At 43.3% G+C, this 18,043-nt stretch overlaps 1 protein-coding gene across 1 annotated transcript in view; it reads left to right on the forward strand.

Moving 5' to 3' along the window:
- Positions 1–17,704, forward strand: part of EAF1 (ELL associated factor 1) — a 24,515-nt gene extending 6,811 nt beyond the window's left edge. Inside the window, exons 4-6 of the mRNA XM_048838728.2 lie at positions 1,147–1,313; positions 10,341–10,571; positions 15,243–17,704. Coding sequence (XP_048694685.1) covers positions 1,147–1,313; positions 10,341–10,571; positions 15,243–15,289 — 445 coding nt within the window. The 3' untranslated portion in view covers positions 15,290–17,704. The remainder of the gene's footprint in view (positions 1–1,146; positions 1,314–10,340; positions 10,572–15,242) is intronic.
- Positions 17,705–18,043: the final 339 nt, after the last annotated feature.

Below are 18,043 nucleotides of genomic sequence, written 5' to 3' on the forward strand. Positions count from 1 at the left end.
ACAAATTACACTCTAGAAAGTGTTCAGATAAAATATTTTTCAGAGTAGTGCTAATATGTAAGTACCTGAAGGCTCGGAATCAAGTTCTTTTAGCAGTGGGGAATGCATATTAGCTGAGTTCTATAGAGCATGCCATTATTAAACATTTTTTAGAAACGACACATTTAAAATAACCTGCATTACTGCAGCTGTAAAAACTTTGACTGAGAGCTCACTAAAACTTTATAGTGATGCAGGCTGGGACCAGGCTGGCAGCTACATCAGAGATCTCCAAAGAACAAATCCAGGCTGTTGTACGTGAGGGTAGTGATTCAATAGTTGCCACACTTTCCTCTGAGTCAGTGCCCTACAAGTGCGTGAACATGATGTTCCAAGGCACTGTGCTATGTCATTCAGATGAGATGTAAAACTGTTGTCATGATCACTTTGGTCTTTAAAGATCCCTTGGCACTCTTTGCAAGATAAGTGGTTTTAATCTAAAATTCAAAGTGGAGTAATTACATTCTTCCCACATAGATTCCTTCTGTAGTTTCAAGAGCATGAATCAATATTGGTAACAATTCTCTGCTCTTACATAGTAACTTTCATCTGATGATGTACTGTATGTAATCAAAGAGGATACTTCCTGTTATAAAATGCTGGGTAGTCTTGCTGTGCATCTTCTAATAGTTAGCTGCATTTCAATGATGAATGAAGTGATCCCTCTGTATTTCACGTCTAAATGTTTGTGAAGAGCTTTGGGATCATTCAGGATGAAAGGTGCTATGTAAATGTATTTTACTGTAGTTGCTGATTGTATTAAGAAGGCGTTCTTTGCAAAATGAAAAATCTTTACTGCTATTTGAATAGAGAACAAGATATTGCTATGCCTCACATGGATCTGGAGCACAGTTAGTAGGGACCTTACTCTACAGTCACTTTATGGCATGCTTCCCATGGAAGTCAGTGGTGATGCTTATTTGCCAAAGCAGTGTAGGTTGTTAGCTGTATTGTATTTAAAATCCATAATTCATCGTATAGCTCTACAGGATGCAAAGTAAATTTGTATTCAGTCTAAACTTATTAAATATATATTAATACGGATCTTACTGGAACAAAGGAACACAGCTCTGTGGCACCACTGACTGTTTTTTTATTTTGTTTCAGGGCTGAGGGCAGCAGTAAGATCCAGGCACGGATAGAACAGCAGGCTGCCCGAGCCTCCCAGCCTTCCTCACAGTTCAAAGCCCCATCCAAGCCAGCAGCTGGGCCCAAAACCTCCCCTTTGAAAGACAACCCTTCACCTGAACCTCAGCTGGATGACATTAAGAGAGGTAAAGAAGGGGTTATTTTTTTAATCTACTGTTTTATAATTATTCATTTACAAAGATACATAAGAACTTTAAAGCATTAAAAGCTGGTACATGACTGCTGGTTTATAGTCTGTGTATCTCATTTTAAGGATTCTTTATGAATTATCTGTTTTCTTCTGTCAACGTAGTCATCTAAACTGCCCCCATCTCTCTGCATGTGAGCATCCCTTCTTTGCTGATAATTTAATCTCAGACTCTTTCTCCATAAAAATAACATTAACTCAAAAGATACACATCATCACAGTTGGATGGAACAGGATTTGGCTGGCTGAGATCCATCAAGTAATTGGACAGGGATCAAATTTGCACAATATGGACCACACTGCCATGTAGTTGCTATATTTATTATGAAGGTATCTTGGGGGGGAAAGAAGGATTGAGTGCCTAAATTAAATAAATCTCCTACTAAAGCAGCAGCATCAGGCTCCTAATCTCAGTGTTTCTGTATCTGTGCCCAAAAGTTAGGCCTATTGGGGATTGATGCACAGAATCTCTGCCCAAATCGGATGTTGCACTCCATGGGTGTATTGTGGACAATGCAGTTGAAGCGATGAACGGTTTTTTTTTTAATTTATATTTTACTGAAAAGCCAGGTACTTTCTAGGCAGACGTTGTATATTAAGACCATATTGTCATAGGGGGCTGGATCTAAAGTGGCTTTAAGCCATCTTTGCACCCTCCTGATCCTAAGATGCTCCAAGGGCTGGGATGCCTCTGGTGTTACTAACACAGCTCTGTGATCCTCTCTAAGTTCCAGCAACCACCACAGGCTACTCTGTGGGCTGCTGTGCTGCCCAGAATTTTCATAGCATACTGTGGCCCCGCACTTGACATGCCTGTCCCTCTGTGACATGTGTGAGGGTCTTTGGGAGGCATCTTTAGAGCTGACTTTGCAGTGCTAACTGCAGGGGAATCCTTTACCTACTAGTTATGGCAGAGGATTGTCGCTCTTTATGCCCCTGCAGCCCTTTTACACAGCATCAAGGGGCCGGAGTACAGGCGAGGATTTCATGCATTATGAATACTTATTTGCACCTTATCACATGTCACTGTGCAATGAGAATGAATGATCATATTGTGGTATGTGCAGGAAAAAATTGTTGACGTATTTATATAGCATGCTTAATCACAACAGATGCATTTTTAATAATGTTGACATAATGTAGGTATACAGTATCTGGAAAAAGTACAAGTTTTCCAATGTTGCTGGAAAACTATAAATTTAGTGCTTAAAATGTGCTCTAAAGTGTAGTTGTACTTTGAAAAATAACTCTAAAGATGACATAATTGCATTTTTGTTGTCTCTTGTGGACTTGTAAATCAAATTTGCTGAATTTCAATGTAAAACATTATTTTTTAGCACTCTACTCCTCTTTCATTACTGTCTTCTTCTCCCTTCTGTCATCTTCACACCATCTTCCAATCTGCCTCCTTCTGTCCCTAAGAGCCCCTTTATGCCACCCACCATGCTGTTGTCAGAATATTTAGCCAACGATATCTTGTAAGATATATGTAAAAACTCTTGACACAGTGGTCATTAATATTATTGCATGATGTATGTATGGTTAGTGTATAAAGAATTATGTCTGTGCTGGAAATATGTTCCTGAAATATGTTCAGACCAAGCAATCGGAGTAGAGCAGATAAACAAATTTTTTGTAGACAAAGGAATTCATTTTGCCAGTCTGCCTGGGTCTCTGATGTAAATTGAGCAAGGTGAGGCCAGAGTACATTTACATCAATGGTAAACAAACTGATTAAGCCAATCAAAAAAACAAATTGATTGGAGGATGAGGAAGACAGCATGGCATCTACACACCAGTAGAGGACAGGAACTGTGTCTGGGTTTAATTTTCAAAGAATATATTTCAAAGGCTTACTGGACTAGAAAAAGAAGGGGAGAGAACCCCTTTTTTATCCATCTCTTAGGGAACAAAGGGGACAACAAGCTCTGACTCTGTAAACATTGGAGCTCCTGCCAGGAAGGACTGGAGATGCTGTGAGTGAGAAAGCTGTTTAGGCAAAGGCATAACTAGCTAGAATTAAATTTTAGGTACTAGAAAGTATGTTTTGTTTTGTTTGTAACCATTTTCTATTATCTCTGCTTAGTATCACTTAAGTGCCTGTTCTTTGTTCATAAACTTATTCCTAGTTTTACTGTAAACCATCTCAGTGCTGTTCTATTGAAGTATAGAGTGAATCCTCAGCTAACCTAACAAGCTGGTGTGCGTACTGTCTCTTTCGAGATAGCAAACTTAACAATTTCTGAGAGTATCCAATCAGAGGGACTGGACACTACAGAGACACGTCTCTGGAGAACTCAGGAACAGGGATTCACTGATTTGTTACCTGCAAGACAAGGTTAAGACTGGCAGAATCTCAATTAATTTGCTGGCGAAGCAGACAAACTGGTGTGTCAGGGAGCTCACACAGAGTCTCATCTTCAGCAAAGCTCTCTCTTGCTAAGGCAGAGGGTAACAGTGACTTATGGTGCTGTGCTGCCCTGAGAAGAGCACCACACTCCTATGTTGGAGGGCCCTCCCGGTCTCAGTGTGCCAGGTCATCCCAACTTCTCATTCATATCCTCCACATACGACTCGTGTCTTCCACAAGGCTTATAAACAAGGAAATGGGTGGAACCCCCTTCCTCTAGATCTCTCAGTGCATCTTTTCTGTCCATCAGATTTTCAGCTCTTTGAGGCATGGACTGTCAATGTTTGCACCATGTAAATTTTTAGTGCTCAGTGAGTAGTTATAATTATCAGCTCCCTTGATCCAAAGTATCACTCGAGGCATGTGGAAAATTTACTGAATCAAGCTAGGGCAAAAGATATTCACATCTGTGGGATTTCCATTTTCCATTGTACTTAGTTTCCCCAAGTTGCTTAAGTTTAGACATTGAGAGATCCTCTAAACCCGAAAGTTGTTATGGGATTCTAGAAACACGCAGTTCGGGAATAAATTGAGAACCCAGACATTGGAGTGCTCCTTGTCCGTTTTTCAGGATATGTCTACACTACAAAATTAGGTCAATTTTATAGAAGTCGATTTTTCAGAAGTGGTTTTATATAGTCAATTGTGTGTGTCCCCACTAAGCGCATTAAGTCAGCGGAGTGCATCCACAGTACCGTGGCTAGCGTTGACATTCGGAGCGGTGCACTGTGGGTAGCTATCCCACAGTTCCCGCAGTCTCCGCTGCCCATTGGAATTCTGGGTTGAGCTCCCAGTGCCTGATGGGGCAAAAACATTGTCACGGGTGGTTTTGTGTACATGTCGTCAGTCACCCGTCCCTTGCTCCCTCCCTCCGTGAAAGCAATGGCAGACAATCATTTTGCGCCCTTTTTCCTGGATTGCCCGCACAGATGCCATAGCACTGCAAGCATGGAGCCCGTTCAGATCACTGCTGCAGTTGTGAGCATTGTAAATACCTCGCACGTTATCCTGCGGTTTGTGCAGAAGCTGCAAAACCAGGCGAGGAGGAGACGGCAGCGCGATGACGAGAGTGACGAGGACATGGACACAGACTTCTCTCAAAGCACGGGCCCTGGAAATTTGGACATCATGGTGGCATTGGGGCAGGTTCATGCTGGGGAACGCTGATTCTGGGCCCGGGAAACAAGCACAGACTGGTAGGACCGCATAGTGTTGCAGGTATGGGATGATTCCCAGTGGCTGCGAAACTTTTGCATGCGTAAGGCCACTTTCATGGAACTTTGTGACTTGCTTTCCCCTGCCCTGAAGCGTAGGAATACCAAGATGAGAGGAGCCCTCACAGTTCAGAAGCGAGTGGCGATAGCCCTCCAGAAGCTTGCAACCCCGGACAGCTACCAGTCAGTCGGGAATCAATTTGGAGTGGGCAAATCTACTGTGGGGGCTGCTGTGATCCAAGTATCCAACGCAATCGCTGAGCTGCTGCTATCAAGGGTAGTGACTCTGGGAAATGTGCAGGTCATAGTGGATGGCTTTGCTGCAATGGGATTCCCTAACTGTGGTGGGCTGATAGACGGAACGCATATCCCTATCTTGGGACCGGATCACCTTGGCAGCCAGTACGTAAACCGCAAGGGGTACTTTTCAATGGTGCTGCAAGCACTGGTGGATCACAAGGGATGTTTCACCAGCATCAAGGTGGGATGGCCAGGAAAGGTGCATGACGCTCGCATCTTCAGGAACTCTGGTCTGTTTGAACAGCTGAAGGAAGGGACTTACTTCCCAGACCAGAAAATTACCATTGGGGATGTTGAAATGCCTATAGTTATCTTTGGGGACCCAACCTACCCTTAATGCCATGGCTCATGAAGCTGTACACAGGCACCCTGGACAGTAGTAAGGAGCAGTTCAATTATAGGCTGAGCAAGTGCAGAATGGTGGTCGAATGTGCGTTTGGATGTTTAAAGGCTCGCTGGCGCAGTTTACTGACTTGGTTAGACCTCAGCGAAACCAATATTCCAATTGTAATTGCTGCTTGCTGTGTGCTCAATAATATTTGTGAGAGTAAGGGGGAGACTTTTATGGCAGGGTGGGAGGTTGAGGCAAATCGCCTGGCGGATGATTTCGCACAGCCAGACACCAGAGCGATTAAAATAGCACAGCTGGGCGTGCTGCACATCAGAGAAGCTTTGAAAACCAGTTTCATGACTGGGCAGGCGACGGTGTGACAGTTCTGTTTGTTTCTCCTTGATGAATACCCGTCCGCTTAGTTGACTCTACTTCTCTGTAAGCTAACCACCCTCCCCCCTTCGATCACAGCTTGCAGAGGCAATAAAGTCACTGTTGTTTCAAAATCATGCATTCTTTATTAATTCGTTACACAAATAGGGGGATAACTTGCAAGGTAGCCCGGGAGGGGTGGAGGAGGAGGGAAGGACAAGGCCACGCTACAGTTCAAAACGTATTGAATGCCAGCCTTCTGTTGCTTGGGCAATCTTCTGGGGTGGGATGGAGTGGTTGGGTGCCAGGAGCCTCCAACCCCGCATTCGTGGGCGTCTGGGTGAGGAGGATATGGAACTTGGGGAGGACGGCAGGCGGTTATACATGGGCCGTAGCAGCGGTCTGTGCTCTTGCTGCCTTTCCCCCATCAGATCCACCAGATTCCTGAGCATTTCACTTTGCTCCCCCATTAGCCTCAGCATTACATCCTGCCTCCTCTCATCCCTCTCCTGCCTCCTCTCATCCCGTTCATTTAACGCTGTACTCCACATATTCTGCTGAGCTCTGTCATAGCAGGAGGACTGCATGAGCTCTGAGAACATGTCATCACGAGTGTGGTTTTTTTCGCCTTCTAATCTGCGTTGGCCTCTGGGATGGAGATGATAGGGGGAGCATAGAAACATTTGCAGCTGCGGAAGAAAAAAAAGGGAGAGTAGTATTTAAAAAGATACATTTTAGAGAACAAAGGGGAGACTCTTTCACAGTGAATCAAGTGATTCACAGTACATAGCACATGTGCTGTCGGTACAAGGTCGCAATTTGCCTCTTATATTGAGTGCCTGCCGGTTTGGTGTGAGACATCACACAGACACAGCTGGGCAACAGAATTCAGCTTGCAGGCAGCCATGGTAAGCCAAAGGGTTTCGGCTTCTTCAGCCTTCATAACATGTGGGAATGGTTTCAAACAGCAGCGCCCTCCTTTCCCATACCAAGCAAAGCTCATTAGGTTGGCCATTTAAAAGGAGGGGCTGTAGTTTTAGGGTGAATGTGCAGCACAACCTCCCACCATCGCTGCCCAATTCCCTGGGATGATTGCTTCATCCCTCCCCCCACCATGTGGCTAGTATCAGGGAAGATCCCAGTCAGCCAGACGCGAACAGCTCAGCATGAATGGGCCTCCCCCAGCCGCGTGGCTAACAGCGGGGATGATTTCTTTTCAGTCAAAGGCAAACAGCCCAGCAGGAACGGGCACCTCTGAATGTCCCCTTAAACAAATTTCCCGTATTTCAGCCAGGTAACCATGAATGATATCTCTCTCCTGAGGCTAACACAGAGAGATAAAGACCGAATGTTGCTTGAATACCACCAAAGCCCAGGCCCATTCGCTGCCATGCTCTGTGTTGCAATGATTCCAGACTACTTGCTATTGGCTTGGCGTGGTAAAAGTGTCCTACCATGGAGGACGGAATAAGGCAGCCCTCCCCAGAAACCTTCTGCAAAGGCTTTTAGAGTACCTCCAGGAGAGCTTCATGGAGATGTCCCTGGAGGATTTCCACTCCATCCCCAGACACATTAACAGACTTTTCCAGTAGCTGTACTGGCCGCGAATGCATCCAAAGTCTTCAGAGCAAATTAATCATTAAACACGCTTGCTTTTAAACTCTGTATTATATTTACAAAGGTACACTCGCCAGAGATGCCTTCTCCGGCTTCATGGTTCGGGAGCTCGCCTTGGGAGGGTATTGGCTCCAGGGTGATGAACAGTTCCTGGCTGCCGGAGAAAAGGGATTCTCTGCTTGCCACTGTGCGCTATCCTCCTCCTCCTCGTCCTCATCTTCCTCATCCACAAAATCCAAATCCCTGTTGCGTGAGACTCCCCCTTTGCAGGTGTCCACGGACAATGGTGGGATAGTGGTAGGGTCCCCCCCTAGACTTGCATGCAGCTCATCATAGAAGTGGCATGTATGGGGCTCTGACCCAGAGCGACCGTTTGCCTCTTTCGTTTTTTGGAAGGCTTGCCTGAGCGCCTTAATTTTCATGCGGCACTGCTGTGTGTCCCTGTTGTAGCCTCCGTCCATCATGCCCTTGGAGATTTTGGCAAATACATTGGCATTTCGTCTTTTGGAACGGAGTTCTGCCTGCATGGATTCTTCTCCCTATACGGCGATCAGATCCAGTATCTCCCGTTCGGTCCATGCTGGAGCTCTTTTGCAATTCTGGGACTGCATGGTCACCTGTGCTGATCAGCTCGCCATGCTGGCCAAACAGGATGTGAAATTCAAAAGTTCCCGGGGCTTTTCCTGTCTACCTGACCAGTGCATCTGAGTTGAAAGTGCTGTCCAGAGTAGTCACAATGGAGGCCAATACTGTCGAATTGCGTCCACACTACCCCAAATTCGACCCAGGGAGGTTGATTTTACGCTAATCTGCTCGCCAGGGAGGAGTACAGAAATCGATTTTAAGAGCCCTTTAAGTTGACAAAAATGGCTTCGTCGTGTGGACAGGAGCAGGGTTAAATTGACCTAACACTGCTAAATTCAACCTAAACTCGTAGTGTAGACCAGGGCTCAGACTCGAGAGTGAAATAACATTCTAAAAGCTGCAAGACTAAGTGGGAAGGAGAATAAGAGAGAAAAAAACATCATTTTTGAAAGATACAGTATTCCCTGCCATTGACCCAGTCATGTAAATCCAACAGAAACAGATTTTTTTTAAATCTAAAAGATTGAATAGAAATGGCTGACTTGCAAACAGATGAACTGTGGGTAACATACCCAGTATGTTTTGCTTCAGCAGCCAAATTGCAAAAACAACCTACTTCCTCAAGAAATACAATTTGATTTAGACAGTCTATTGGTCCATTGTATTGGTATAATATTGTTTTCCTTAATTCCAGTTGAATGTAGCTGACTTAGAAATTGAAAGGTAGCAAATTTAAAATTGATAAAAGGAAACTTTAAGCCAGTGCATAATTACCCAATGGATTTCATTGCCAAAATACAGTGGAGGCTGAGAGCTTTGCAGGGTTCTTTAGTCTTATTTCCTGACCCTGGAGGGCTGTTGTATCATCGAGCATCTGGAACCCTCTCCTTTCCAATCAGATACAGTATTTAGCCTTAATCCTGAAACAGTCGAGATCATGAACTTTAACGTCATGGCATTTTTATGTATAGAAAAGTTCTGTTCCAGCTCATTTTGGAAATACTTTACACAAAAAGAATGGTCTTGTGATTCAAACACTAGAGTAGGATTCAGGAAATTTGGGTTCAAACTCTGTTTCTGCTACAGTATTCCTATGTAACCTTGGGCAAGTCACTTAAATTTTTCTGTCCCTTAGGTCCCCGTCTGTAAAATGGTGATAGTACGTGCTTTTTCCTACTCTTTCTATTAGACTGTAAGTTCTTTAAGACAGGAACTCATTTCTTAGGTTGTGTATGTACAAAGTCCAGCACAATGAGGCTTGAACTCTGAAGATTTTGGGTGCTTTCATAATATAAATAATGCTAGCTTTATTATTTCTCTCTCTCTGATCCCTATACCTTTGGACTTATGGTAACTAGATGCTTAATGTTATTGGTGGAGGGATACAAGTTGTAGTCCCCATGAAATGTTCAAAAAATTCTTCAAAATAGGTTTTTAGTAACATGGAATATTCAAAATATACAACAATGGTGTGATTTGGGATGACTTATCTAAATCACTGGTAAGTAATGTGACTATTCCAAACTCTTGCTGATATAACTTTCAGATTACCATTGGCACCACGAAGAAGTCTGCATGGCAAATCTAAAGAACTTCATAACTTTATTGTTGTAGTCCCCTTCTCTCCTAATTGTAACTATCACTTGTTGCATCTGATACCATTTTCAAATGAACCTAAATCCCACAGATTTTTCAATGGAACTTAGGCTCCTAAGTCATTGGGTGCTTTTGAAATTTTTACCCATTGTGTCAAGTATTACACCCTCCCCCCAAAACATTTGCATTCTATGCCTGTTTTGTCTGTAAGTGCCTGGCACAATGAGCACTCAGTAAATGAATAATACAGTAAGGAGTGGTTTTAAAAATAGAAAACATATAAGAGGTAGTGAAATAAATGAAGTTTAGAGAACCAGTGATTATAACCTCTTCTCTAGATTCAGCTGCAGCACTTAGGCACAGTTGTGTGTATCTTTTGTTTTCCCTTCCCCTCTCTCTCCTTTTGATTTGAATTATTTAGACTTGTTCATTGTGCTTGGTAAATTATACTTGACAAAACTGTTGCATTTTAACATTCCCTTCCTGAAATTCACAGAGGCCTGTAAATGTTTTGACCCAACAAATGTCATCTTATTCCAGAGCTAAGAGCAGAGGTTGAAATTATTGAACAGATGAGTAGCAGCAGTGGTAGCAGCTCATCGGACTCTGAGAGCTCTTCTGGGAGTGATGATGAAAGCTCTAGCAGTGACGGGGAAGAGGCTGCACGCATTTCCCCCTCTCAGCCACCACACCAGCAGTACAACAACAGAAATGCTGTTGCTAATGGTACTAGCAGGCCACAAGGAAGCAATCAGCTAATGAACACTCTCAGTAAGTAAAGTTTTGTGTGTTGTTGCTGTGGGAACCTGTGTGATGCCACCAAAAGGCATAGATTTTCTAAGCAGATTTAGATACCACTGCAGAATATAGTTTACCAAATAGTTATCCCAAGCAGTAGCACGCATGCAGGTTGAAATATGTGAAAGGGAGACCTTATAACAAAAACCTCTCATTTATTTGAAGATATAGAGGCTACTTGGGCATCAAAGGCTTGAGCCAAAACCCAAAAGACTCCTATCAGCTTCAGTGGGTTTTGAAGCTGGTCCTCAGTGTGACTGGGCAGCAAAGCCCCATCAGGGAGGAGTAGGATACACTTGGGGGAAGGGAAGAATTGTTTTTTAAATTAACAAAAAAAAATCTGAGCTTTTGAAAATGTGGGATTGGGTGTATATATAGTAAACCCCTTAGGGAAGTTGCTGTGTTTGTGAGAGAGTTACTTAGAAGTTGATATAGACGTATGAAGGACGTGGAGCTAACGTGTAATAACAGATGAATACTGCATGTGACCTGGTTATTGGAATAATTACTGCATGGCTAGTTTGGGTTATTGGGATGCTGACTATCCTTACTAGGTTGGTTTAGTTTAAGAACAGGGCTGTTAAACAAGCAGGAAGGTGTCACAGGACCTAGTGAGCACCCTCTTGTGACCACTCACTGGGACTGCAACCTTCTGTGTCCCTGAATGGTTTAAGCTTCTCGAGCCTCAGCAGGCTACAGCACTGTTTCCTCCCTGGGCCTTTCTCGCACATTTCCTGGGCAGTGACTCTGTCTTCTGCCCCTTCTCCAAAATGGAGCTCCTATGCCCATCTGTTCTAGGCCCCCAGGCCCAGCACTGACCCCCGAGATAACCCGGTTGTTCCAACATACCCCTCTCCCCGAACTCCAAGAGGTGTGAAGCTTCTGGTTACAGTTTAACTTTCTCAGGGGCATGCGGCAGTTGCGAAGCCTGTAACACCCACACCTTACACAGAGCGTTGTGCTCTTTTACTTAATCATACACCACACAGGAGAATACAGATCATACAAAACAACAAACATCTTACACCAGTGTCCCTCGCTAGCTCACTGTTCCCTTGTGAGTCCTTGGGGACCATCGGTGTGGAGGGAGGCAGGCAGGCAGGATGTCCCCTGCCACATGCAGGCTGTTACCTGCTGGCTGGTCTCTATATCCTGACACCAAGTCTAAGGGTAGGAGAATCATGGGATTCTACCCTGAGAGAGGTGAAGGTACGAGGCCAGGATCTAAGGAGGGTGCATTCAGAGAGGTCAGAGAAAGAGTCAGAGGTGCAGCTAAATTATGCATCACACCCTCTCAAATGTTTTCCCCTCCTGTGTTACTGTACCAGCCATGCTCATAGCTAACCCACCCATCTTTCACTGCCAGTTTAAACGCATAAAGAATGTGAGGATGTGGAGGAACTGTAGAGAGACCCGCTCCTGTCTACCATAGGAGATGGGCAAGGGTGAGGAGATTATGGCTAGTCAAATTGCTATATCCCCTCTGTCGTTCCTCCATATGCTCCATGACAAATTGGACCTAAAATGTGTGATGTGTGCTAAGTGTCCATGGTTTCTGCAGCAAATTCAGGTAAATTCAAACATGGAGGGTTTCGGTGAATTAAATATGAAAATGAACCATGCCATCAGTATAGGGTAGCTTGTATTATTTAATTTTATATTGAATTCAGTTTTTTATGCTATGCCTATATTTCTATTGAGCTACAGGTTATTGTACTGAAAAAAAAAAACTATCAAGATCCAGCTGGGGCACCCAGAAAGGTGTGAGGTGGGGTTGATGGGTTTTGGTAACTAAAAGGTAGTTGAAACTAGTTACTGGGAAGGTGCTTCATTTTCTCCTTCTGTCCCTATTTGGACAGGAGCAGTGGGGACGTTAAATTTTGGGGTGGTGAAGAGGCCAGAGGGTTGTTTGACTTCCTAGCTCCTCCCAGCCTATTCTATAAAGAATAGTGGACAGTTACATTTGTTTAAGGGATTCATCCTAGTGGTGGGGAAATCTTAATAGATTTCCAGTAAGGTGGGCCTTGGTTTTCACATAGCATTCTTAATTCTGCCTGAGGTGTTTGTGAGTACAGTAAGTCCTCACTTAAAATCGTCCCAGTTAACGTTGTTACGTTGCTGATCAATTAGGGAACATGCTTGTTTAAAGTTGTGCAATGCTCCCTTATAACGTTGTTTGGCAGCCCCCCTATCAGCTCCCCGCTCCCTTAAGTTCCCTGTGCAGCAGCCGCCCATCAGGCTATCCGTTGCCGGCAGTTCAGCTGTCCCTCCCCCCACTGCCATGTTCTGCTCCTGCTCTCTGCCTTGGAGCTGCTCCCGGGAGCCTCCTGCTTGCTGTGTAGGGGAAGGGGGAAGAGAGGGCCTAATATCGGGGTGTCTCCCTCCCCCGTACTCCTGCTTCCTGCGTGTCCCTTCTCCATATAGAGCAGGGTGGGGACAGGACAACAGGGCTCAGGACGGAGAGAGCTTGCTGGCCTCAGCTGCCATCTCAACTTCCTGATCTTTTTAAAGGCAATGTACTTAGAATGGTGTCAGCGTACTTAAAGGGGCAATGTGCATCTCTCTCTGTCTCTGCCATGCTGTCTCCCCTCTCTCCATTTGTGCTGCCTTGTAGAGTGAGGCTACATTAACAACGTGTTAACCCTTGAGGGCTCAGCCAATTGCTAGTTCATCATTTAGCAGTAAGGCATCCCCTGGGAAATATCCCACCCTCTGACTTCACCACCTCAACCAAGCTTCACAATCATCATTGCTGTGTACAGTATTAAATTGTTTGTTTAAAACTTATGCTGTGTGTGTGTGTATGTATATATATGTATGTATATATATATATAAAATATAGTTTTTTGTCTAGTGAAAAAAATTTCCCTGGAACCTAACCCCCCCCCCATTTGCATTAATTCTTATGGGGAAATTGGATTAGCTAAACATCGTTTCGCTTAAAGTCGCATTTTTCAGGAACATAACTACAATGTTAAGCGAGGAGTTACTGTACATCTCTTGGTGCTCTGCAAATAGGGAATTGGGTGCCTTTGTGAGGTTTACATGTTCACATATATGGGCTCTCAAATATTGTCAGTGCAGTGTAGAATGTCCATTGAAAATCTGGTTTATCTAGTCCTCCTTGATTAGTCCAGTATGTAAAGAGAAATGTGAGTTTTGCTAATTAGTATTTAGACCTTCACTCAGGCCAGATCCAAAGCCCACTAAAGTCAGTAGAGTCTATTCACTGACTTAGTGGGCTTTGGATAGGCCTTTATTTAGGAGGTCAGATTTGCCATGCTTGGAATGTGCTTGAATTTCAAAGACTTGATCCAACATGTGTCCCTGGATAAACTATTGATATTTCTGTAACATGAAGACCACCTCTACAGGGGAAGGCCTGCCATTGCATGGAAACCCCCCAAAAACGTTAAAAAGGAAAAGAAACAGCCACTGTCTTTTTTTTTTTTTAAGTAGCTCCCTTGCAATTGACCTGCATTTGAGGGCAGGAATGTGGAAGAAGATGGGGCACGTGTTATAGGCCAGCTTAAAAGAAAGTATGTACATTGCTCAAGAATGAAGAGGACCGTTCTCATTGTCATGTTCACCAGAATGCTGCAAGAGAGGCAGCAGACATTGCTATATAGCAGTGGTCCCCAAACTTTTTCCATCATGCCCCCCTTGCCTGTAATGGAACCTGTCTGCGCTCCCCGGGAACCAGGGCTGGGAGGGGGGCTGGAGCTGTAGTTGGGAGCCACAGCCAGGGGGCCAGGAGCCGCGGCCTGGAGCTGTGGTCAAGGCCGGGGGTTGCAGTCAGGATTGGAGCTGCAGCAACGGCCTGGTGGCAGGGGCAGAGCAGGGAGGCGCTCCTTCCCTACCCTCCATGGGGGCTGGTCCAGTAACTGCTGTGCCTCCCTTCCCCACTCCCCCCGAACATTCCTCTGCACCCCCCTAGGAGGGTGCACCCCACAGTTTGGGGACCTTTGCTATATACTATGAGGACAGGGTAGGGCTCTGAGCCTCCCTGCTTCTGACCTGTCTTTGAGCCTCAGAGCCCCTTGGTTTCCCCTTCCTCACTGACTTCTGAAGCAGAGCTATCAGATAAGTTGAGCCCAATACTCCTGAGCTGCTGGCACTTGAATATTCTTTCCTGATTTATCCACAGGCTAGAAGGAACCACTGTGATCATGTAGCCTGACCTCCTGTATGACACAGAACTTCCCCATGGAACAGCCTCATCTTCACTACTATCTTTAAAAAATGGTTATTTTAATAGCATAGATGGAGCCAGGGACTTCCCTAGTGTCCTGCCCAAAAGTCATATATGGCAGTTTGGCTGGGCGGAGGATGTGGAATTAATTCCACAGCTGCTGAGAAGGGGAATGCTTTTGTGAACAAGGAGTAGTAGCCTTTGTGGTTGTGGAGCCAAGGAGACTCAACTTTGCCTGGCTTGGGCCTTAAATAAACTCCTGCAGATTTTAATGTTCTTGAATATGGAGAATGATTATATTTGACAAACTGCTGAGATGCTGTTCATGTTCATTTCTGGGTAATTCTTATTTAAATCTCCAGTTTAAATACAATAATTCTTAAATTTGAATATCATCAAAGTATGAATTAACGTCTGGCCTGGTGTTCTTGTTTTTTTTTTTTCCCCAATAGGAAATGACTTGCAGTTGAGTGAGTCTGGAAGTGACAGTGATGACTAGGGCTGAGGTTTCTCTTTTTCTGCTGCATATATATGAAGAACTAATTTACTTTTCAGTGAGCCCAGTGCTGATGAGGAAATTGGCACAGGAATAGCTCCATGCGTGGAATTTTAATAGAAGCAATGTGTAACCCTATGGAATATCGATTGTTATCCTAAACAGAAGCTGAGGAGGATTTTACTTTGTGTATTAAGCATATATTTTATGTATATTCTTAGTCTTTTAAAGTTTTAAATAGATATGTACAGTGGATAAGCCAGTCTGTGTTCCTGACTGTTGTTGATCTATAAAGCATAATGCATATTCTCTAGATGTTTCTTGTTCATCGGAGATGTTCAGTGCCGTAATACATTAAGGAAAAATGTGTGTTTAGGACAGACGTGAGCCAACAGTTCATTAAAAAGCCCGTGTGGGAGCTAGAGTGTAAACTAAATTTCATCACTAAATTGTCTTCTTCAGTTTGGGACTTTTCTAATGCCTTTTTATTGCTATTTATGGCTAACCGTGATGTGGGAGTGTTTTAAACAGTTGTAAAAGAAGTTATAAAATTGCCTCTTCAATCACTACCCTGTTGCACAAATGCCTCACAGAATAATTTTAAATAAAACTTCAGTTGCTGCCTCCATTATTAAAGGAAACAATACTAGAAATTGTTCAAATTACCTTCAGAAACAAACCACAGTCATGCATGTATACACACTACATATGTGTAATAATGGGCACTGGAGACCGGTATTCTCTCAGAGTAATGTTCTTAGATGTTTTAAGTAACAAAAGTACCTACCTATGTAAATAAGAACCAGGACAACTTTCTCTAATACATCACACAGTCTCATTTAGTTCTGGTATTCAGTCTCTAACGAAAATGGTTTAAATATAGAATATCCACTCCAAAATACTCCATTTGGAACGGGAGAAAAGATATTTGCAACTGCAGGGCTACAGCCCATTGCTACAAGATGATTACATCAAATACATCAATAACAGTTATCAGATGCAGCTGGAAGCAGCCCACCTTCTCCAAGGTTCCCTACATGGAGTTTTCCCCGGGTTGTTTCCTTGGCGTGGATCTCATGAGGGACAACTGGCCCTGTCATTCCTCAGAGCAAGAAACATTTACCCCTCTAAGTTTTTTGTTTGTTTCATTTTGTGCGTACATGCGACTTAAGTGGTGCATGAGGTTCGTGCTGCCCACTCTGCACAGGGTTCAATTTCAGCTGTTACCCACATGGTGTAAGGCAAGTGGCAGTATACTTCTAATGTAAACCAGGAAATATAAAGCTAAATGTTTACTTTCCTGGCTTTTGTCTATCACTGATAGTCTACCATCATTTGTGTGTTTGTTTCACTGTTAGTGGTTTTTTTTTTTTTTCTTTTTTAAAAAAATGCATTGGAGGGCGCTAGGGGGATTTTGAAGGAAGGTGATAAAACGCAGATTATTTTCCTGCATTCGATATATATTTAAAGAGGCATCTTTCTTGTACATACGTTTTTAAAAATATTTGGTTCTAAAAGAATATGTATACATATTTTAACACATAATTAAGAAATACAGTTGGTTTATAACCAAAATGATTTGATTTTTCTCTGTGAGCAAAGGGAATACAGGTGCTCTCTTCTAGCAAGCTGTAAAAGCTTTAGTCTTAACAATTGGCGTAGCAGCTATTCAACTGAATGTGTGTTTGCAACCTAATTAGTAGTAATGTTGCTTCCAAAATATCATCCTGAATTTCCCTTGACTTACGTGTTAGATAAGCAGTGAAGTATCTAATTACTTCAACAATGCATTATAAGTTATTCAGTGGCTGCATTGTGCCCTCTAAAATTATTAGGAAGTGTTTTGATTATTCAGCGAGTATATGCAATTTAAAAGGGGATAAGACAACGTAAAAAGAAATATACCAGACATTGCCTATGATCATGTCTGGGATTCTGGGTACACTAACAGTACTGAGTCAGCACTCATCAAGCCGGAGGACCTAAAACATACATACCTGAAAGGTCAGCATGGGCCACACTTGTATCCCACTCCCCCAAAAGGTTTTAAGGCTTCTTGTGTACCCATGCTGTATTCCTTGATGTTGCAGCAAAACAAATTGGAACATCCCATGTTCTCAGAAACCAGACTTAACCAATTGGTTTAAGAGGAAAGGCTGATAGGAAAACATTCTCACTTGTGTCTTTTTCTCTAGGGACAGAGAAATGGATACTCGGGAATAATACAAAATTGAATTACGTATAACTATTTGGAGAGCACTGTGCCTCAAGTTTATTTTGCATAGTTTGATTTATTATAGGCTAAACGTGTGCGTGTTTACAGTTATGTAAGAAAATAATTTGCAGTGTAAAGGTATATCATTTTTTCTCTTTCAAATTCAGTTTATTTAAATAAAAAATGAAGTTTAGCAATCCAAATGTGTGTGTGTGTATTCTTTTAAACTGGGAAACTAATGGAAGTGTCACTTGGAGTTATTTGGAGTGAAGGATATTTTTATTTACAGCAGCTCTTCATACTTCATTATGTAGCCTGTTCACTGTGTTACGTATCCCCTTCTAGTAGCCTGTCCACAGAGGAAATTAGTCTACTACATCTACCAGATAATGGAGCCATTCCTTTAGCTTAAGTGGCTATTAGCAATGGAAATCCCAGGTTCAATTCTCAATGAGAATTCGTGACTTGTTAAAATTGCACTTGGGTAGTGCAGTAACGGATGGATTATCAAGGGGAATATTTGAGGCTGAACATCGGCAAAA

The sequence above is a fragment of the Caretta caretta genome, chromosome 2 (assembly GCF_965140235.1).
Source record: "Caretta caretta isolate rCarCar2 chromosome 2, rCarCar1.hap1, whole genome shotgun sequence".
NCBI classification, from domain to species: Eukaryota; Metazoa; Chordata; order Testudines; family Cheloniidae; genus Caretta; species Caretta caretta.